Below are 24,318 nucleotides of genomic sequence, written 5' to 3'. Positions count from 1 at the left end.
CTTGGTCCAAGCCACCCATATATTTGTTATACTGACAGATAACTGTTGGCTTTTGTATGTTTATTTGATTATCCTTGCCTTAATTAAGTAATTCAGCAATAACTTCTGAATCAGAAAGAAAAGAGGTACTTGGTAACGACATATTGAGTCCACTAATGCGAACGCGTCTGAAAATTGGTTAGGAAACGTGACTACAATGACAAAGCAAAATAAATCAGCAGCCGACCAATCGTAGTTCAGCTGTCATTTATTAGTTCCTGAGAATTCCGTGCGATCGCAGCACCAATCGGAAACATCGTAGGCCGCCTAAAAATAAAGAAAAAGCTGACGTCACTGCAATGTCGGATGGCGTCCGACATACGAGCGGAACGGCAAAAATAGCAATGTCGGACAACGTCCGACATAACGAGCGGAAAGGGTTTAAAGAATAGAAAGATACTGAACATTCAGTAACAACACACATGTAGCATATAAGTAAAATTAACAAGCAGTTTTCTTAAGCTTCACATACCTAAACAATGTTCCTTGTTTTATCAAATGCTTGTATTTCCATAGACTTAAGGTACACAATACCTATGAAATGAAGCTGCAGAAAATTAAAAGGTGCCATCAATTGGAAACTTACTTCTCCTGCACAGCCGGAATATTGGGTATTGGCTGTGGTATCTGGTGCAGCAACGACTCTGCCATCTGCTTGGTGACCTCGTCCTGGCTGCTGGCAGCTGACCCAACGACCCTCGGTTGGAGCGAGAGCAGCACGGCCAGACTCGCGTATGTGGTGGCCTGGGCACAGCTCATGTCTGCGTTGTCGTGCAATCCAAACAGCCCTGGACTGTCGTTCACGGGCAGTTCTCGGATGTATGCCAGGTAATTGATCATCTCTGTCTCCTCTGGCATCTGGTAACAAGTCAAAATTTTGATTAATTATTTTCTAACTTTTGGAAACAAATAACTGGTTCCTTTTTAACTTAATACATCAAAAATAGCACTCTATAAATAACAGGTTACAAAGAATCTATGATTGAAATTTGTTAATATGTGTTACATAATTATTTAAAAACGTCATCATACCATTTAGCACGATTTGCAACTAGGTATCGTACAATCGACAGTTCAAGTTTATGGAATGAATTTTCTTTAAGTACCTAACAAATTTTATTACTAAACAATGAATATTATTACAAACATTTGAATACAGAACTTAGATATATAGTTAACAATAGATCTGGATGAACTTTATAGAAGCCATGTAGTCCACTCTGAAAGTATCAAAGGATATTGTTATTCAGGTACAAGAGCCGATCTTCAGACAATGGCCAGGAACAAAGTATTCTTAGGAAACAGAAGAGTTTAAAAAAATGTATATATGAGAGACTAAAATCACATTGATAACTCTTAGAAACTCTGGCAATGTTGCTGGGAGATGGTGACCTCTCCTAGGTCAAGAATAATGAGAGTGTATTTGATCAAGGCATTTTAACTATTACAGTATAGCCAAATTCAAATTTGAACTAAAATTCCCACAGTTTCGGTGTAAAGAAGGATACCTGTGTTGGTTATAAAACTGTTGATTGATCCCTGTACCTGGTTTGGTTTATATACTTATGCATATACGTAGTTTTGGTATTAAAGATTTTTATTTAACTTGAGTATAATTTATATGTATCATATATCAAATAGCTAGGTTTTATGGTAGTTTTTGCTTTTTTCAGCATTACTGCATTGTGTTTTATGAAATATGTTATTTTTAGCAAAAGTGTTACTACTGTTATGCAATAACAAGATGCAAGGAGCATTAGATCAGGATTTATAAATTTATTGTTAAGCCATTTTTACTTAAGGTATGCAACTAACGCACCTGATGATATATTCCAGGCTCATCAAATGTGTGGTCTCCAGAAATGACATCCATGTTATAATAGTCCAGCCAGGATGTTTCATGATGCAGCGGCGGTCCCAGTCGTCTGTCACTCGGCCGCCATAGTTGATGTGCCCCGCCGTATACTCAAGTACCTGGACATGTTAAGTTTACATCAAGGAAAACAAAAGGATTGCTGGAAAACAAAAGGAGCATAACATTTTATAATTTAAAGAGATGAATCCAAAGGAAATTAAGATAAAATGACGATAAGAATTTCTATGCCTTACCAAGTACAAAGTTTGAATATTTACGTATGTATGTATGTACAGTGGAGTCCCGCTAATCCGAACACGTGTAATCCGAACGTTCGGTTAATCCGAACAGGTCCAGGAGGAATTATTTATAACAATAATGAACAGTTATAGGGAACTAATTACATAAAAAATGAAAATGGGTGCATCATTTCGTACATATACAAAGAAAACTATAATTAAATATACATACAGTATTTTATTAAGACAAATTGTGTACGGTACAGTACATAAATAATAATGAAGTTAAATACAGTACCAAATTGAAACTTATAGGTTAAGTATGAGTTTAAATTTACTGTATTAAGAAGTGAAATCAAACAAAAATTGGACGTACAGTACTGATATTATTATTGAGTACAATATTAATTGTTAAAAGACATAAATTCAGTTATTGTCGTCTGTCGCATTAAAGAGAGTTTATTGGATGACGCGTAGTTTCGTACAACTATTGAACGCGTGGACCCGTACAATATCCAGTACGCTCACATTGCTTAACAATAGAACTCTCACACTAAATACTGGTAAATGTGCTTAGTATTCGCAAACACGTTTACTTGTCAAGAAATACAATGCAACAGTCAGAAAACATGTTTTAATAAAAATTTTGATAATTCTATAACAAAATAGACCCATTCTCAAGTTTAAAACCGTATTTTTCTGTAATTCTGGCTAATCCGAACAATCACATAATTCCGAATAGGGCTCGGTACCAATTAGGTCGGATTAACGGGACTCTACTGTATTTACATATGTAAGCTGTGAGGATCTTTACCCGACCTCATGCAAAAATTATGTTCCAGACTTTTCCACATGCCAACCTTTTCAACCTACCAGCTCACCGAACTTCTCTATTTGCAAGAAAAACCAATATATGCTGGTACTAGCTGTTTCCCACGGCTTCGCACGCGTCTCTTAAGCTTTGCCCGTATATTTCTTTGCCTTCAAATAGTGTTTGGATATTTTAATATACGTAACTACTGTGTTGTAATTGCAGTTTTATAATGTGCAGGCGCTTTGATAACTTTTATATCTTGCAGTACAGCCTGGTGGTTAGTTACATCAATGGGCATTGCGTATAAAAACCTTCTACATAGAAAAATACAAATTTTCATAGTGATTGGTCCAATAGTTTCTGAGTCTATAAAGGACAAACACACAAACATTCATTTTTATATATTATGATTGCAGAAACAGTTTAAACAAAATTTGTCGTTTCTCTTAAGCTTACTCTATGCTTTAAAACTATAAGTGTAAAGAAATTTATATATAAAATATATTTTTTGTCGCATTATATATGTTTACAAAGAACAGCTGATTAAAAATTTGAAAAGACTCTTTCACTTAATAACATATGTTGCTGCAATGCATTTCTTACGGGTATTTCTGTAACCAGTGGGGCGGAATCCTGAATCGGGAAAGGGATAAAAAAGTATCCTATAACCTTCTACAGATCAAGACGAACAAATTTTAAAAAAAATTAGGCGAATCCGTCCAGCCGTTTGTGAGTGATGCTGTTACACACGAACAGTTTCATTTTTATATATATAGATTAAAGTTCTTAACTACCTACCTCAAGATCTCAGGAAAGAAACTGGCGCTACATTAAAGAAGAAACTAAAGAATCTCCTAATGGACAATTCAATTTACTCTATTGATGAATTTTTTCAAATGACCTGGACTTAATGTTATACATGTTATTGTGTGTTTTATTAAACATAATTTTTTACATATGACACTATTAAATTTCTTGAAGAAATTGTTAATAAAGAATATTCTGATACTGTTTATCAAGGAATTATATCATTATATTTGTAGGGCGACGTAATCCTATGAACCAAAATATATAAACCAAAATATATGTCCTACATCGATTTAATCATATATATAACATTCGTACACACACCATGACATTAAGGTTAAGGACAAAAACATAAGACCATAGGTGGCTGCTCTTTACACTTCCCCTCCTGACTAACACCCTCAATTTCTCTTTGTTCCAAAAGACGCACTGTGACATCACAGGAAATATCGATATTGAGTTCTCCGTCATTGGTTCACCTTATAACCTTGGAGGAGTCCATTGCAGTATTTTTTAGTCTTTTAATATCTTAGGACATTTTCTGTACCTGAGAAAGAGTGTAGATTTCAATCCTCGAAACTTAGTGTTGAACTTTTTGGTAACATACAACAATGGTAAATGTCTGAAAACCTTCCTTTCATACAATCCATCCTCAATAACAAATTTTAAACAATGAATCAATTTAACATTTTGCTTTGACTTCGGCCAATTGTATTTAAATATAGAGTTATCAAATTTTTTCTATAACCCTGACGATAAAGAATTGTTAGTACTTATGGACATCATGGATTATCTAACACGGAATGCTGCAGCTAAAAGTGAGAATTACGATTACCTTGAATGGTATATCACTGTATTCCAGGAGGAACATGTGCAGCTGTGAGATGCAGATACGCAAGTCCCCATCGGTGAACTCGTAGGGAATGTTGAAACCGAGCGGACCGAACTTGCGACGCTCCAGACATATTCCATGGAAGAGGCAGAGAGAGAACAGGAGCCATTTAAATGTCTGGACCTTAGGGTTTTCGGAGTTCAAGAAGTCATGGAATTGAGGAACCTGGTTAAGGTACGCTCGGAGGAGGTTAGCCTAAAAACATTTATAAAAATACATTATAAGCTGTTGAAGAAGTAGTACATAGAAACAGTGCAGTACTCTATTTGAATTAAATTCAAATTTACATAAATAATGTACATGTAATAATATATTTAATTCAAATTTACATATAAATAATTTTGTTTAATTATTTATATGTACATATAAATAATGTAAACAAACAAAAATTTTGATGATCCTAGTTTTTTTAACATTAGAATAGTTAAAAACTAAATACAAGGATTATTGTGCGAAATACTACATAGCGCGTAGAGTTTTATATGTCTGTTGAGAGGGTGAAGGAAGTATGCCCTATAGAAGTTTTGTACAGTAAAATTGGAATAATCTTGGTGACCACTCACATCTCAATATATAAACGTTCTGACATGGTAATATATGTAAATTAAGATTATGGTATAGTGTAATTGAAATAAGTTGTCTCAACTACAATCCAGAGTAAAATTCTTATCAAGTATGTGGCATGAATATTGTTAGTAGTAAACTGCAGGTTTTTTTTACAATCCAAATCTGAGAAATTTTTACTACAGCTAAATATTTGTATGTACATGATACAATATCCAGTTTCAAAATCATGATATTATTCTAACCTTAATCGTTTGATTTTTGATCTGAATAAGTGTAAAAGGTCTAGTAACTTAAAGTTATTCAAGCGGATTCATAAGAGGAACAAATGTATTAGATTAACTCCAAATAGCTTTTTTCTTTTTTACTTTTTTTTATTCTCTTAGGACAAGAAGCTTATAAATTGCACTTAGTCCTGTAAGAACCTTAGCGCTGCTTCCGGAGTGACAGGATATTCAGGATGGGTAAGGTTAGGGGTAGAGGCTGCCTCCTAACGAGATCTATGAGGAAGAATTAGGGCACTAATCTCAAAGTCATGTCCCCCAGGAAGAGGGGGTGGCCAGCTCTGAACCAGCCTCTCCAGTCAAAGTAGGCAAGGGGTTGCACACCCTTGTTGAGGATAGCAAAGAACCTCTGATAGTTAGGAAACTAACCCCACTAAACTCCAACAGTCTTTTTCCACAGTAGACTACACCTATCGAATTGCCCTTGCATCCCAGAATCTCAACATTTGCGGTTAGTGATGTGCTGCTCCTGGACATCCATAGGGTTGCCCAGATTTAAGTGAACATCGGATTTTGCTGTGTCCAGTGGTAGGATCAACTGGAAGCTATAAACCAGCCAGAAATGATCCCTGCTGGGTTCTCCAAATAGCTTACTTTCAAAATTTGACTGCCAACTGTCATCAAAAATGAACCCACAATCCCTAGAATTCTTCCATAATTGATGGATCGAGGAATCAGTTCCAGCCAAGAAAGAATTCACAATTAACTGTAATATGTCATAATACCTTAATGCCTCTAGGAGGTTCCACTGTCATCTTACAGCCATTCTGGAGGATAGCAACAGGGAAGGCAGAGGACGGTGTGGAGGTGAGCCAAACCCGGAAATCCTTATGTGTCTTGTCCAGGTTGATGGTCTCCACAAGATGGTCTAACCGAGGCATCCAACTAGGTGCCAGGTGACAGTTCTATGGCATGCAACCACAACAATCACAATCACTGTTGGTATAATGTGTTCAACTACGATTTTATTGCGTGTTATACATTTTTTATTAACCACAAGAGAGGAGGAGGACTTAAACTATTTTAAATTAATATTTGTGCCTTTTATTTATTTACTAACGGTTCTAGAATTTGAGCTGAGATATGCGAGGTTTATTAGTATTACATGTCTATTTGTATATTAGAGTCCATGCCTACATTTTATAAACCTTGGTTTATCCGAGACCTATTATAACTTAACTAGTCTACAGAACAGAGAATTAGAGGAAACTCTTGCCTATAGTTAGGCAAAATCAAAATTACTAAACCTTTGTGGTCATCAAAACACTGCTGTTTGAAAACATCTCATTTGTAAACAATATAGGTACTAGCTCTTAACATTTGTTCAAACATTGTCTGCCTATAGTGCAGGCAATTCTGAATTAATTGCTCTGCTGTGCCTTAGAATATAAAAACCAAGTTGTCAATGTAAAAGATAATAGTGCAGTTCACGTAAAAGACAATGACTTTTATTAAGGTGCTTTCAAATAGGCAAGTACTTTGCCAGTGTGAAATAAAAGACCAACCATATACGAGAGATGTTTTCAGATCTTTGTACTATTTTTGCTTTGTTTAGCAATACATATAATATGAGTTATTTTATTTGTTCTATACTTCATTGACTAAACATTACTATTTTTCTAACAGACTCAAGTTTATTAGTATCTGTAATAATTTTGCAGCATGTAAAAATTACACTTTAAGATTATAACGTGTATAAAATATTAGCACAGAATGGGGCTCATCGTACATTATACATTTCCAGACTTATGTAACTTAGATTCTCTGTAATATTTTACAACTGCAACTGAAAGGTTTGGGATTAATTTTCTTTTACAAACCCTTACTTATGGTTATCTTCTTGACTTTCACTTTTTAATTTGTTAAATTACCTAAATTAGATTGTTCTGTATTTCATTGACAGGTTCTAAGTAGAATGTGACCCTAAATCACTGTTATAATAATCTTTATAACAAATTGTTTACAAAATGAATTTTAAAGTCGGTTAGAAAGAAAATGTAGATTAAAACCTGAAAGAACACCCAGTTTCCAATCTCCATTGCCTCAATGAACATCTTCTCGGCAACAGGACCCTGTCCTTGGCCCAGAGATATGGACATGAGGCGTTTGCTCATTTTCATCTGAAACATCATATAACACTTCCAAGCTTATGAAATATTTGAATAAGGTTGACTATATGAGCAGAGTTATTCTACAAAACAACTTTGCATGTATTGACTCCATAATTTCTTCTTGATTATGCATCTATGGTGCTACTTCAAAATTTAGTCTAAATAAAATAATTTTCTTACAAAACATGTTGGACGTGTAATTTTAGGTCTGAATTGTAATAAGCTTTTGACTCTTTTAATTTAAATATTTTACTTTATAAATTAGAAAACTATGGAATAAGAGGGACACCTCATGATTTACTGAAATCTTACTTGGTCTGTCGGAAACAATTTGTTAGTCTAAAAAATGATCAGGCTGAAGTCACATCCAAAAGACCAGACTTTAAGTGGGGTGTGCCTCAGGGTTCCGTTCTTGGTCCGTTGTTATTTTTAATATGTATGAATGACATTGGAAGTGTAAGTAATCCTAACCACACAATTTTATATGCTTTGCACATCCATACTGTATAAACACAAATCTTTGGAGGATTTAGAAATCGTAGGTAATATACAAATTAATAATATAGTGCAATACTGTACAAAAATTTTTAACACTCAATGCAAATAAATCAATAGCTGTAAATTTTACTGCAAATAAAAATGTTTTCTGTGAAATTTAAATAGCTCTTGACAAATTTAGTGATAAATACTTATAATTGTACAAAACTTCTCGAACTGATTATGATCAAAGATTTAAATTGGGATGATTATATTTACTTTACTCTTTGTTTAAAATTATCTAAAGTAATATTTATGATTAGAAAACTGTTTTAATTCTGCAAATAAAAAGCTCTTAAAATCGTATATTAATTTTCTTTTACTCCCAATTAGTTTATGGTAGTGAAATATGAGGAAATACATTTAAAAAGAACATTAATAAGATTTTTAAATAAGCAGTAAATTATAAGCAGATAAAAAGGCAGTACTTTATATCTCTGGTGTTGGTTATAAAACTTTGTGCAAACAAAAATTTCAAGAACACCATATATTACTAAAATTCCTTGCTTAGTTTTGTATAAAACTGTTGCTTTATATAGCTATGTAATTTAACATACCAAAACATCCACTAATGTAACACAGGTGTTGCAAACAATATTGTAACAAAAGAGCAAGCTTCCAAACAATACTCATTAGTAACACTATCCCTTGGACCAAAATTATGAAATGCACTGCCAAATAGTAAAAGATACCCATCATCCATTTTATGAAGTAGATGAATGTTTGGGATTGCTAATGAATTAAATAATTATTGTTAATCTCAGGAACTTCTTTTACCAGTATTTTAAAGAGATTTTTATTTGTTTTATTTAATTTACTGCTTCTTTTAGAAATGTGTATTTGCAAATTAAATTTCTTAAAGTAGTTTATGTAGTTTTAGGTCTTGTTAACTACTTGTTGTATTTCTAGTTGAGTAGATTATTATTTCATTTTTGACTGTTGACTAACTAGGATATTTAAAAAAACTATAAATATACACAGGATGCTTGTATTTGCACAAAAGTATTAAAAATGTTTTGGGGCCTTATTTTGTTTATATGTAATCTCGTAGTTAAAAACAATTTAACATATAGTACTCCTTAATCCACAGTTCATACTCTCTTAAAAGTCGTCAAAAACAAGTGTAGATATAATATGTAGCAGGGAATTTTACCTTGTCAGCGAACTTGTAGAGGTCTGCAGCCGGGTCCGTGCCTGTGGAGAGGACGAATACAAGGGGAGTGTTGGGGGTCGCTTCCTTGTACACCATTGCAAGGTCCGAGGTCTGAGGCTCTATGAACCTTTGGCCCAATCTCTCGGCCACCAGTTGCTGCATGGCTTGAGTCACCTGCAACCGACATTATTGGTACGAGAGTGGTTTGAAAAGTCACTGACTTTTTGAACTTCCCGTGATCTCACCAGAAATCATCAGTAAAATCCATGGAGAGATATTGGACGATCGGAGAAAGCGTGTGAGTTGGCTCATGCTCTAGGTATCACAACTTAATGGGTACATCACATTTTACACAAATATTTGGACATGAAAAAACTCTGCGAGATGTATCTAGCTAAAATGTGATTATATTAAAAAATAAAATGTTTATTTGCTGAAAAAATGTGTTTTATGCAAAAAGTCACTGGCCAAACCAAAGTTTCAAACCACCAGTGGATGCGCTGTTCAGATGATATTTTCTGGCGTCTAATTTCAAGTCACAAGCTGTGTGTCTTGAGTTTTTAAACCCATATGCAAGATTGTTACTCAGGATAATATACATGTTTTCCTTCTAAATTTACATCGTCATAAGAATGAGAGTGAATCTTCTGATTACGCTTCATTAAAATTACTATTTTACAATTTTATTAGTTTCTAGTTTGCTGTATAGATGTACGTTTTATAAGTATGAAAAATAATCTGCTTCTTTTAATATCACAGTTCTTTAATACCATATATAAAGAAAATAAAGATATTCATTCTTGTATAACTCTATCAGTGGTAAAACATTTGACATAATGTAATTTTCAGTTTCATATAAAGTATAAACTACTGTATCATACCTTATCAGGCCGAAGACATTTAAGGACAAGAAGTTTCTGAAACTCATCGAGTTCAGTGACAGGTATAGGCTGTCTGAAAACATAAATATTTGTAAATGGAAAGTGTTTTAGTGATGTTTGAATTTATGTTGATTTGTGAAGGCAGTAAATGTTGTATAAGCATAACTTGTGTGTTCAAACATATTTATTAATGTACGTGGTGTAGGCCTATAAGAAACCCTATTTATTAAATTTGTGGTAAACATCTAAGCCAGCTAGAACAGCAGTAAAATTTAGTAGGGTTGAACGGTGCTTTGCCTTTTTAACATCTGATATAATGCATACTGCCTTCATGACATAATAATTGTACTTCTTCTTGTTCTCCCATCAATGCTAATAAATAAAAGTATATACATAAATGAAAGATGATTTTTTCAGATATTACAGTTAATCTCTGCATACTAATCGTACCGATTCTTCTACAAGCTTCAATACTTTTCTATCTAAGTGTAGCCAATACAAAGCCAAGATAGTTCAATGTGTTAACAATCTCACTTCTTAAATATACAATAAGGCCCTTTTGAGCCCTACATCTTTGTAGAGACTAACAATTTTTTTCGGCAATTACATTAACTATTGTAAACAGCCTTTAATAAATATTGAAGATTTTAACTCATTTTCTCTCTGATAACATGAGGAAGAAAACTCAAATTAATGCTCTATCTAGTATTTAATCTAACTAAGCATATATATATATATATATATATATATATATATATATATATATTACATTATATATTAATGTTAAAACACCAAATTTTCCTTATATCTCTGGAGAACCACAAAGTATTAAGTTACAAATTGACAACATTTTTCTGTATGTAAAAAAAGCAAAGATGCAATTAATTACTTATAAACTTACTGGTGAGGATCGGGGGAGTCGAATATTTCCTTGTATCGAGCAATATGGAGGGAGAAAGTCTCCACAAACTTGTGAAAGTTAGGCAGATTCTCCAGCGAGAGGACTTCACTCCAGGATCGGCTGGAGAGCCAATTTGGAGCTGGGTTTGGCATTTCCTGAGATCAAACAATCTATGTCATTGTATGTCATCCACATAACAACTAGAACATGTTTACATACAAGAGTAAAATAGGATTAAGTTAAATAGTTTAAATATAATTTTTTTTTATGTTGTCACATAACACAATGTACAGTAAGTAATTAATTACCTAATGGTAGATGACATGTCAAATAGTTTAAAAAAATGCCTAACCTCAATTAAAATGTACATAAATTAATATAAATTGTGTAGACAAGACTTATACTGTAGAATAAAATTTTATCATAAAACATGGAACATTAAGCATTAATATAAATAAAACATAACTTGTATAAATAACATATAGTAATAAGATTTAAAACATAAAAATAAAACACCCCACCACAAAATGAACAAAGATGCACAATTTAAATAATTATTAAACACTTATTGCTTTTCAGTCAAGAATTCATTTACACTGTAGAAACACTTTTCCAGCAAATAGCCCTTCACTTTATTCTTAAAAACACCCAAACAATTCTCTAATTTGACATCATTGGGCAAATTATTACACAAACGAATTCCTCCATATTCAGGCAATTTCTCAAAGGCTTGTGTTTTGTGTAAAGGATAAATAAAAGTAGTGTTGTGTCTGGTGGAATAATTATGTATATTTGAGAATGAATTGAAATTTGCTAAGTTTTTTTTGATCATAATGAGTGTCTGGTATGCACAAATTGATGAAAGAGTAAGCAGTTTTAAGTCTTTAAAACTGGGCTTGCATCATGCATCATACTTAATACGGTTTATTTTAAGGATGATCTTTTTTTGAATTATGAAAAGCTTGTTTACTTCAAGTGAATCACTCCAGAATTCGATGCCATATGTTAGGTAGGAATATACATATGCATAGTAAACTGTGAACAGTGTTTTTGTATCTACTTTTGAAGACAGAACAGAAAAAAGTTAATATGCCTTACTAAGCTTATTTGATAACGAAAGAAACATGCTGTCTCCAAGTAAGACTCCCATTAAAGTAAACTCCTAAAAAAGTTTTAGTTTTTGTTAGGTTAAATGTTACAACATCAAGGAAGAGGATTTCAGATTTAGAACTATTGCTATAATTAGGGAGAAAAATGACTGCCTGAATTTTCCAGTGTTAAGTAATAGACCATTTGCTTTGAACCAATTATTCATTTGTTTGTGTCAAGTATCATATTTAACTATTATCTCTTATCACAGAGCTACATCCAATGTCTTATACAATTCAAATACAAATGTCTTATTCAATGTCTTATACAAATAAAAAGCTTCTTGATATAAGGTTTGAACTCATTATTATTTAAAAACACAATAAAATCACAAGTTTGAGGTCACAACATGATGTAATTTCATAATGTTGATCTAATGGATAAAAATATGATCAGGTCAGGTGAGTTGACCTGTTTGTAATGATGACGTGTTGAAAGGCATTGTGGGAGTACTTCTGGCCTCATTTGAGTGATCTATAGTGCTGTTTCATTTAAAACTAAGGCATTAGAGGAGCCATTTTAAAATATTTTAATTTTTTGGTTAAATTTAGTGTATTGATTACGTTTTCTGGATTTGCTCTGTTGATTTGTTTGCTATCGTGGTAGCTATACTGTCTACGAAAATGAATGTGTTGCAAGTATATTGATGCCAGTCAGGCAGTCTATTTGAGAGTACCAGGAATAGTCCCAAATAACAACTGGTCCCAGCATTGATCCCTGAGGTACCCATGTCTGTACATCAACGAACACTGATTGGGGCCTTTTGTACTGTGTTGTTTTTGAATTTCAAGAAGCTGTTTTCTGTTGTGCAAGTAACCCCAGAACCAGTTTGCTGCTGTACCATATATGCCTACGATTCTCAGTTTTGGATTGAATAGTTGTGGTTGAGACAACCACATGCTTTGCTGAAATCTAAGAACAGGCTGTTTGCTGAGTAGCATTTCTCTATTTAGTCGTTATGTATTCAGTAAGCTGTGAGTGGGGGTTTGTCATCTGTCATAAACCCATGTTGCTGGCTATTTTTAAAGTTGTGTTGATCAAGATGCTGCAACAATATTTCAATAAATCCCAACATCTTGGTGTCAGATAATTTAAAGACATTTAAAGACATTTAAAGACATTTATTTATCTTTCGGCAAGTCACATAACAAGCAATAGAACATCGTTCAATACTAGAAACTATTAGTTGACTAATTTGTCCACAATAGTGTTTTAAAAACAATCCTATTAAGCAATAGTACTCACTAGCCTATACACAATCTAGACTAAGTGTTAAAATTAAATTTAAAATATTCTTCCTAGGTTGTATAGTGGATTATTTACAAGCCATTCATGTAATCTCTCTGAAAATTTTACGATGGTTTAAAATTTTTCCAAGAAACTGGTAACTTATTGAAAAGCCTTATTCCCATGTTTTTATGGTAAATTCATTGATTTTGAAAGTCTTAATCTAGGCAGCTCAATTCTTTCTTGGTTTCGTGTATTATGAGAGTGTATGGCATTTCTTTGTGTATAAAGATGCAGATTTTTTTCTTTATTACCATTAATACATCAAATATATACAAATTTACAACAGTTAAAATGTTTAATTGCCTAAAAAGAGGTCGACAGTGATCACGCGGATTAGAGCCAGTTATGATTCGTATAGCTTTTTTTTGTACAATAAGAACCTTTTGAATGCCTATTCCATTACCCCACACAATTAAACAATATCTTATAATACTTTCAAAAAATGAAAAATAGGCCATTCTTAAATATCTTTGGAGACACTTTATTTTTAAGGTTTGCAAGTAAATAAATCACTCTAGACAATCTCTTACAGATATAGGCTATATGAGTTTTTCCATGACAGATTAGAATCGATATTTACACCTAAAAGCTTCACTGTACTTAATGAATCTAAGAGATCTTCTGTTTTTAAGGTTACCAACAGATGCTGTGTTTTTTCTTTATTTAGGAATAGTCCATTAGTTTCAACATCAATACCAATGAGTTTGCCTCTAACAATGTGTTTTTCTCTGAAATTATTTTTAGCTGATTCCACATTCATTATGATAAGATAACAATGTTGTATCATCTGCATATATTGTAGAGTAACAGGACAAATTATTGCTTAGGTCATTAATTTAAAACTAGAAAGAGTATAGGGCCCTAAAACAGACCCCTGAGGTACTCCCAACTTAAATTCTAAAACTTCAGACAAACTGCCATTGTGGTCGACCAATTGCTTACGCTCTGAAAGATATGACTTCAAAATTTCCAAATCTTTGCCATAGAAACCGTAATATTCCAACTTACTCAATAAAATTACATGGTTGACTGTGTCATAATGCTTTACTCAGGTCACATAAGGTGACCTGGGCAGCATTTTTACTCTCTAAGGTCAGTAAAAGTTGATTAATTAAGCCATCAATGGCATGTGGTAGTTGATCTACCAGGACGATAACCATACTGACTATCATTAAACAAACCAGAAGACTCAAAATATTTACAAATTTGTATTTTAAGAATTTTTTCTAAGACTTTCCCTATGACTGGGATACAAGAGATCGGACGGTAACTACTGGGTATATCTGGATTACCCTTTTTAAAGATAGGTACCACTCTAGAAAACTTTAAAACTAATTTGGAAAAACACCATCATTTATACACCTATTAAAACAATAAGTTAATGGTTCAATAATCACCGAAGCAATCTTTTTTATTAAGTCACTGGACAGTCCGTAGACATCTCTGGATGAGGAATTTTTTAACGAGATTATTATGTTAAACACCTCATTCGAGCTAACTGGTGAAAAGACACAACACAAATTGGCTGACACCAAATTTACACTTTTAAGACACTGCACTGCACTCTCCGGGGAAGCTTTGACTTTTAAACTATATATCTTCTACAGCAGTGATGAAATAGTTATTGAAGTCATCAGGCTGGATGCTGCTACCAAGATTGTTGACTGGACTGCGTTTAGCTGTTTTATTTATGATATTCCAGGCCGCTTTACATTTGTTGTACAGAATGTTCAATTATTTCTTCATTTTTCTGTATTTTAGCTGCTCGTAGTGCAAGTCTGTAGTGTCTTTTCAGGTTCTTAAATAATAGCAAGAGCTGATCGTTGCTATATTTATTACACATGTCTTTACAAAGTAGTATTTGGTTCTTCATTGCTGCCAGCTCCAGTGAATACCAACCAGTTGAAGCAGAACCTTTTTTAAAATTCATATTAGCTGTACTAGCTTTTAATTTTTTAGCCTTCTTGAGTGGAAAACTAGTCTCAAATAAGGTCAAAAATCGTTCGAAAAAATTTTCAAAGCAGTTACTAGCTGTTAAATCAGGTGAAAAAGACAGGCACCAACTGTTCCTCTTCGAGGAGTTGCATAAAGTAACTTATGTTCTTGGGAGTAATCAATCTAACGGTTTTTTAATTGACTAGGCCTATCATGTGTGTAAGAAATAGGCTTACTCACCGAAAACTCAAAATGTAAGGCATCATGATCAGACAAAGATGGTCGTGTGACTTCTGTAATATATTCATGTGGTTTCAAATTGGTAATTATGTTATCCAAGCATGAATTTCCACGTGTAGGCTTATTGTTTGTGCAATATATGGTCAAATTGCCTTAATACAATTCAGAAATCTTTCTACTGTAGCTTTATTAGTAGTAACGTCAAAATGAGCATTTACATCTCCACACAAGATTAACTTGCACTTTAATCGAAAGAGAAAGATTAAAAGTTTTCTCTCCAATGACTGCAGAAATATTTCTGTACTACCATCTGGTGATCTATAAAGGGACACCACGATCAGATTGAATTCTGTGAGTTCTACACCAGTAACTTCAAAATGGAGTTCATTGCAGAAATTCTTCAGGTAAATTTCCTTAAAAATATGGTTATTAGCAACATATATGCTTACCCCTCGCGCGAATATGAACACTGCGACAAAAACTGCTGCCCAGAGAAAAGCCTTCAGGTACCCATAGTTCAATTTCATCTGTATTCAGCCAATGTTCTGCAAGGCATGCAACAAAAAGTATTTGTTTTGACATAACAGGAGTTCCAGTTCTTCGCATTTTTTCCCTTAAACCTTGTATATTTATGAAGAAAATTTTAGCTAACTCTTGGTTTATGGTAGGCATAGGAACCAAGCAGTCGTACTGATTTTTTTCAGGGTAAGCTGTGGGCCTACACTGATACTTATATGATAGGTCAACTAATTTCCATTGACCTAATTTAAGGTTTGATCTAGGCCTACTTGTTAAGAAACTTTTTTGGGCTATGGTACTTCCTTTAACAGATGGTTAATATTACCCATTTCGAGTTTATGGACAGCTTTCCTGCCATACTTTTTAACTTGACGAGTAGATTTTTATTTGCTACGGTAGTCCGAAATTAGCCAGTGGTTTGTGTGCATTATTGTTAATGAAATAAATTTATGGCCATATCGATATAGAGGTCATACAGGTATAACGTTATTTTGGTTTAAGTGGTCAGAATTTGATCAATGTGTAATATTAGTTATTATTTTATTTTATTTACATGCAACAATACAGGTTACACACCCAACTACATTGTGCATGTTTAAATCAAGATGACATGCAATAATATCCACACATTCAAATATAATCCAGTCCAGTCCAGTATTCCACCAAAATATTTCCCATTAAATAGATAATTAAGCCTAAAGATAAATAACAGATACATATATATATAGATATAACAACGTAACTATAATAAAATTATAAACAAAATAACAACAATAATAAATAATCATAAATACTAACAAAAACAACAAATCAAACTTTGTCAAGATAAGCCATAACGAAAAGAACGTGTGTGTGTGTGTGTGTAATTAGTTAAAAGTATAAAAATCTTAATAAAAATATTGGTAGTGTAGTATATTTGTTAAATGTGTATATGTAAGGTATTAGATAGTCTAGCTCAGTTTATATCCCTCTGACAAAGTTTTTTGTATTGATTAATATTATGTAAAAATATATCAACCTCCCCAGGCAAAGAATTATGCAATCTCATCATTGTATTCAAAGGTGATGAAAAGTGTGTCATTGTACGAGAAAAATTAATGTGAAACAAATTTTGGGGTCTATTATAAAATGATGGAGTGTACAAATTAATTTTTGACAAGAAAAATGAATCCATTACTTCACCTCTCAGCAATTTAAAAAGAAAAAGTAAATTCGCTAATTTTCTATGTTTTTGAAGACTTTCCATTTCAAAAATGCTTAAAAGTTGATTACATGAAATATCGAAGGTAAAGTGACCAGTTTCTTTAAAATATAAATACCGTAAAAACCTTTTTAATTAAATTAATGCGATTAGCAAAATAAGGATTCCATACTATATTGGCAAATTCTAAATTTGATCGGACAAGTGATATATAAAATGTTTTTAAGGTTGAAATTGAATGAAAATTTGAAGACTGTCTAATAATAAATCCCAAATTTTTGTAGGGCTTATTTACAATAGATGAGATATGAGGATTGAAAGTTAAAGTAGGATCCAAAATTACGCCCAAATCCTTAAATTCAAATACCCTTTCAAGATTACTACCATTTATGGCATAGTTACTCAAAATTGATATCTTTCTCCTTGTGAATGACATTACTTTGCACTTACTAATATTAAAAAAGATCTTATATTTACTAGTCCAATCTACGATTGCATCCAAATTCCCCTGTAATGCGTTGGAATCCTGAGGGCTATTGACTACTTTATAAAGTTTAAGTATCATTAATAAACAAATTAAAAAGTACTGGGCCCAAGTTTGACCCCTGAGGAACCCCTGAAGTTACTAAATATTGACTAGAATTGTGCCCCATATAAGAAACATATTGTAACCTATTAGAAAAGTAAGAAGAAAAAAAATTTACCAACTTAGACGAGAAACCTAAATTATGCATTTTACTTAAAATTAAACTGTGATCTACTCTATCAAACGCCTTAGTTAAATCTGTAAATATTACATCTACCTGAGAGTTATTATCCATTTGAAATAAGACATATTCCGTAAAATTTAACAAATTTGTAACAATTGATTTCTTAGCTTGAAACCCATGCTGCCTATCAGACATCAATGGTGTCATAAAATTTACAATTTTTTTACAAATAATAATCTCAAATATTTTTGCAGGAGTTGATTAAATTGCAACTGGGCGATAACTCTGTACAATTACATGAAAGTTTGAAATATTGGTTTTATGTTTTTCATGTAATTTAACAGTGACCAATATAAGCTCCTTCTACAACTCTGTACAAGCTGGAAGCTTGTGTTATACGTCTGGAAGAGGTTTGTATGTACTAATTCTGTGTACACGTGTCTGAAGAGTAATAAAGATTCAGGGTCAACAGATGGTAGTTAATGCTCCTATTTATTATATACCCTTTTACTGGCTGCCCAGCTGTCAACTGTAAGGCTTGTAGAGGATTAGGAATACATTTATCGGTTTTTTTACGGTTTAGCTCTTTCTTTATGTCAAAACTCTTTTAACACTCCAGTGGGCGCGCGGAGTACAGGTGTCCTCCAGTGATTTTGTTTTGTGTGACTACAAGGGTTGGCAACACTCGTGACCCTTGAGCGACCATCATACCTTTCCCCCCACTCACGCTCCACCCGCCAGTGCATTGTCAGCGTCTATGCTCGCTAGTTGTCGCTGTGACCACGTGTTTATTTGCTCGGTACAGTAGTGGAGGACAGTTGTCCTCCGCGCGCCCAGTGACGTTACATTTTTTTTGGCATATTGGTGTAGTATTTTATTTTTAATCTCGTATTGTTGAAACAATAATGGCCAGTGAAAGTGACCGTGTGAACAGTTTACGCCGTTGGCTAGATGAGACTGAGGATACCGAGAGTGTTCTAGGTATAGAGGACGAAGATGAAGGTGAAGAAGACCACGTTGAATACCACACAGAGAATAGAGATGATGTAATCAATGTTGAAGATAACCCGGATGATGTTCCCGACGAAGCCGAGGAAATGCGAAGTGATTGAAGAAGCAGTCCCTCCTGGACCTTTCGTGAACCCAGAGTTTTATTTGGGAAGAGATTCGGACGTCAAGATGGTACGTAGAACCTCAAGTTGCTCAGGACTTCTCGTACACCAAGGTATAACATTATACCAGTTTTTCATCGCCCAGGACCTCAAGGGTCAGCGAAAAATGCTATAACTCCAGAAGCTGCCTTACAGTGTCTTATTGATGATGAAAATAGTGAAAAAAATTGTTGATTACACCAACATTTACATAATGAAAATTCAACCTCAGTTTGACAGAGAAAGGGATGCTAGGCCCACTGATTGCCGAGAAATTCGTGCGTTGATTGGTATAATTTAAACCTTGCTGGGGTTTTGAAGGCTGGCAGAAGAAACGTATTTGAAATGTGGGATAATTCACAAGGAACGGGAGTAGAGGCTGTTTATCTAACCATGAGCGCCAAGAGGTTTCGATTTCTTTTACGTTGTCTGAGATTTGATAACGTCCACAACAGAGATAAAAGAGAAATCTGTTGACAACCTTGCTGCTTTTCGTGAAGTATTTGAGATGTTCGTGTTCAATTGCAAAAATGCATACAAACCAACTGGACTACCTTTACCATTGACGAACAGCTAGTTGGATTCAGAGGAAACTGTACCTTTCGGGTTTACATGCCTAGTAAACCTGCTAAATACGGGATAAAAATCTTTGCTATGGTTTCTACAACAAACTTCTATACTACAAATCTTGAAGTGTATGTACGGAAGCAACCAGTAGGCCCTTTTAGAATAAGCAGCAAGACATCTGACTTAGTTTTAAGATTGGTGCAGCCTATTTCAGGAACCAATAGAAATATTACCTGTGACAATTGGTTCGCATCTGTACCCTTGGCAATAAAGCTACGGGAAGAAGAAAAAATAACAATGATAGCTACTCTGAGAAAGAACAAAGCTGAAAGTTCCCCCAAACTTTTTACCTGATAACTCAAGAGAAGTCAAAAAGCAGTTTGTTTGGCTTTCAAAAAAACTGCACATTAGTATCGTACGTGCCGAAGAAGAAGAAGGCTGTGTTAGCAATATCAACTATGCATGGAAACATGGCTATCGATCCAAATACAGGTGATGAGCGAAAAACCCATGATCATTACATCCTACAACGAAACAAAGTACGGTGTGGACATTCTAGACAAAATGTGTCGTCAATACGACACTTCGAGGAACTCACGAAGATGGCCATTAACACTCTTCTTTCATATCCTGAATGTAGGAGGAGTGAATGCTCTTGTAATATATAAAACAAATAAAAAACTTGACCATTGTGAGCCGTTGTGATTTTTTGAAAGAAATGGCCTTCAACCTAATTAGACCACAAATTGAACATCGCATCAGTTTGGAGATGATACCACAGGAAATAAAAAACAAGAGGAAGGATCCTGCTGAAACTGGACAGAGAACTTCCACCTCAACCAGCAGCCCGAGGAGTCGCTGGGGAAAGGAAGATGCTACCTCTGCGGCCGAGCCAGGAATTAAGACCTCAAGGAAAAAGTGTGTCAAATGTCTTGGGTGGGTGTGTGCTGACCATATGAGACAAGTTTGTGAAAAGGTGCATTGAATAAGCTATTTTTTCCAAAGTTTCAACATTCTGTTTGCGTTTTTTATGCTGTACTAAGATAAACCTTTTTTTTGTTTATACTATGAAAACAATTTGTATTTTAAAACTAGAAAAGTATTATAAACCTTGAATTTTTATTTTTTCTAAAAACATAAAACTTATATACTTATAGGCATTTTTGTAACGTTTATAAGCATAACCTACTACACTTATTCACGTTTTTGTTTGATTTACCATAATTGTTTATATTTCCTACTTAAATTGTTTTGTAGAATACACTTTTTAATAGAAAATGTGATTCATATATTTCTTCTCAAAACCCAAAACAAGAAAAAACATGATCGCTAAATATACATTTTCATAGGTTAAAGTCACATAACAAAGTGGAGGACACCTGTCCTCCGCGCGCCCACTCGCGGGACGGCAAACCACGCGCCCACTGGAGTGTTAAAATTAAATAAATTTTGGCTGTTCTTAAAATAGAAATGTTTAAAATAGAGGTTATGTATTAAATCAACACCTTTTCAACCTACTATACACCAGTGCCAAAACAATAGCTGGATGTACTAGGTCAGGTAAGCTTTCTTATGCATTTAGCAATTAGGACAATATTAAATTTAAACTGGAGATAAACTGTAAAACAACTGTTTTCTGAGCTGAAATTATTAACATTTTACAATCAGTACATATTTGAAACAGTAACATACACGAAATTTAATACAAAGGCCAATCACGTAACTCATGCTTATAATACCAGGAATAGGTTAGTCCTTGAGAACCATTGCTTGGAATTATATAAAAAGAAAACAACCTACATGGACTCAAAGTTTTTGTTTGTCATACCTTTTGGAATCTCCATTTCATTCACTGGAAGAGTTTTTTGAGAGTTAGAGCAAAATTCAGTGATTGTCTAGGCTTATTTTATATTTTAATCAAAATAATATTCTTGAAAATGTGAATTTAGAATAAGTTTGTTTTATTGTACTAGCATAATACTGTACACTGATACTATTAAACCTCTATTTTTCCATGCGTTGTACAGTGATGAATAAAGATATTTTAATTTAAAGCAAATGTAGTAGTAAACTTAATTAGGTTACTGTTAAACAATTTTTATAAAATATCTCACCTCTTTTGTTATCCTTTCATCCATGTCTCTAACTCTCCAACATCTCTTTTCTCTCTCATTTTCACATGACAGACCTCCAATTTGCCAGATGGCATGACCATACCAGTCTTTTACAGTCCCGACCCATTTAGTTCAGTGTTCTTTGGACAATAAGTAATATGAAATAGCTCTGTACCTTAAGAGGGGAGCCGCCAGATAAGAGGAACATCCACTCGTGGGTGTCGATGAGGCCCTTGTCCAGCATGATACGGACACAGAGCAGGAATGCGAACTGCAGCTTGTTCTTCTCAAACAGGCTACGACACACATTTGAGTACAGGCTAAACGTCAAGTACTCGTTAACATCATAGATCCTGTCGTCGATATCGCCTGCAACCGTTATAGTACCGTTTTACCGTAGTAAAAGTCAACACAAACATTTTTGTAATCTCAAAATACACCTGAAAGGAATCCAGTGATAATGCTCCACATACTCTAAGGGAAATGAAAGGAACAATTTAAAGTACCTTAGTGCAAATAAAACTTGTATCTTAAAAATTGAGTTTTACAGTGTATCTGTTGTTTCTTAGAGCAATGATCAGTGTGCCTTTTTATGATGTCATCAGACCAAGCATTTAGAAGAAAACTACCATATACGTAATAGCTTTCTCAATGAAAATAAAACACAAATGAAAATTACAATGAAATATTGCATAAAATAACTTGAAAACACTAGGAGGTATAGAATACTATAAAATGGCTCATAACTTTCTTTAACATCAGATAGAAAATGCTCTATTAACCCTCCAACTGTTGTTCATCAAAATTTTTGATGAACACAACCCAATTATGATTAACATTCCCTTGCATAATCACTCATTACAGTATATTCCGGCAACGTATCGATTCGATTCATGCACCATTGGATTCGGGAAAAAAGCCTAAGGAATACTATAGTTTTATTCCTCTTTGTATTGTAGTTGCAATGTACCAAGTTCGTAGTTTGGAACGTAAAAGATGTGACCGCCATGTTGTCGATGCCGTCTGAGTTGTTGATGTGACGAGTCGTGTTTATTAGTAAGTTTTAGTAGGTTTATTTGTGTTTTAGTGTTGTGTTTAGTGTGTGGTGAATTGTTAAATATTGCAGTAGTGCAAATAAATATATTTTAGAATAAATACATTTTTCGAAAATTTTTCGCAAAAGTTTTGAGTAATGACAAAATGAAACTTTTTTTTCGACTCTTCAAAAAAAAAAAATATGGAATTTATTTTTACTACTGCTGTATAGTTTACTTCATTCTGAGTAATAAAATATGCAATATAACATGTATTGAAGTCAAACTGTATTAGTAAAACTTTTATTAGCAAACTCTTACATATACACCCTATTTTCACAATTTATGCGCATCGCTGCTTTTTGTTATATAGTGTTATTATAGTTTCATAAATTTGTAAAATGCTTATGTGTTTCTGAAACTAGAATAAATTTGACATAAAATGGATATCTCACTTTTATAGTTTTCTTACTATAACTTGGTTTGCTAGGTATGGTCCCCCCCAAATTAAAAAAAAAAAAATGTAAATTTTGAATTTCATGGAAAAAAATTTTTAGTCAACATTTTTTTAAGGCCAAATTTAAATACTAATATTATTATATGTTTAATTCTGAACACAAAAATATATACTTCTATATATATTACTTTTAATTTATATTTTTAATAAATTTTTTAAAAAACCCTTGCACGAGGCTCGAAAACATGCTGCCACTACAGGAAAAAATGACTGCCAGTTGGAGGGTTAAGAAACTTGCATGACTATTTACGAGTTACTGAAAAGTGCATCAACTAATTCAGAGCACTTTTTTATGTACAATATAATCATTATTTTTACATACCAGATAAAAAGATAATCTAAGAACTCCTAATATAAGGCTAGATAAATATTATAAAAGCCATAAATACCCATAATTAAAACTATTTAATAAGCTTCATCTTTTTGTCAGATCTTTACCTTTAAAATAATTTAAATATAATATGTCAGAGTAGCTTAAGCTTAAGGAATTTTACATTGTCCAGAAGTATATAAAATGTGATATGCTGTAAATAAGAAAAGTGTACTCCAAAATTTATTGTATTTATTTTAAATTTTAGATTGTAATTCCATGTCTCTGTGTGTTCTTGATTTTTTATTTATTTGAGTAGATTTAAGTATTTATTATAATAAATATGACTGGAAACTAGCATATATTTATAAAATATCACTTGAATCAAGCTAAACAACTATTATTTTGACGAAGCCTATTGCAATCTTTGGATTACTTAATTACCAATAAAACTTCTGAGTTCTGATTTTTGGTACAGTATAAATCTCGCAATTTTATATATTT

The 24,318-nt window shown here is 33.2% G+C and overlaps 1 protein-coding gene across 1 annotated transcript in view; it reads right to left on the bottom strand.

The window, feature by feature from the left end:
- Window positions 1–625: 625 nt before the first annotated feature.
- The window catches only part of LOC124373140 (dynein axonemal heavy chain 1-like), a gene marked incomplete at both ends in the record, with an annotated part of 41,258 nt that continues 17,565 nt past the window's right edge, over window positions 626–24,318 (bottom strand). The window contains 10 exon segments of the mRNA XM_046831536.1: window positions 626–897; window positions 1,859–1,936; window positions 1,939–2,013; window positions 4,590–4,841; window positions 6,220–6,399; window positions 7,504–7,614; window positions 9,296–9,469; window positions 10,177–10,249; window positions 11,078–11,232; window positions 22,129–22,322. Coding sequence (XP_046687492.1) covers window positions 626–897; window positions 1,859–1,936; window positions 1,939–2,013; window positions 4,590–4,841; window positions 6,220–6,399; window positions 7,504–7,614; window positions 9,296–9,469; window positions 10,177–10,249; window positions 11,078–11,232; window positions 22,129–22,322 — 1,564 coding nt within the window.

Source organism: Homalodisca vitripennis, unplaced genomic scaffold, assembly GCF_021130785.1.
Source record: "Homalodisca vitripennis isolate AUS2020 unplaced genomic scaffold, UT_GWSS_2.1 ScUCBcl_4876;HRSCAF=11305, whole genome shotgun sequence".
NCBI classification, from domain to species: Eukaryota; Metazoa; Arthropoda; class Insecta; order Hemiptera; family Cicadellidae; genus Homalodisca; species Homalodisca vitripennis.
This window is presented reverse-complemented; position numbering and strand designations above follow the sequence as displayed.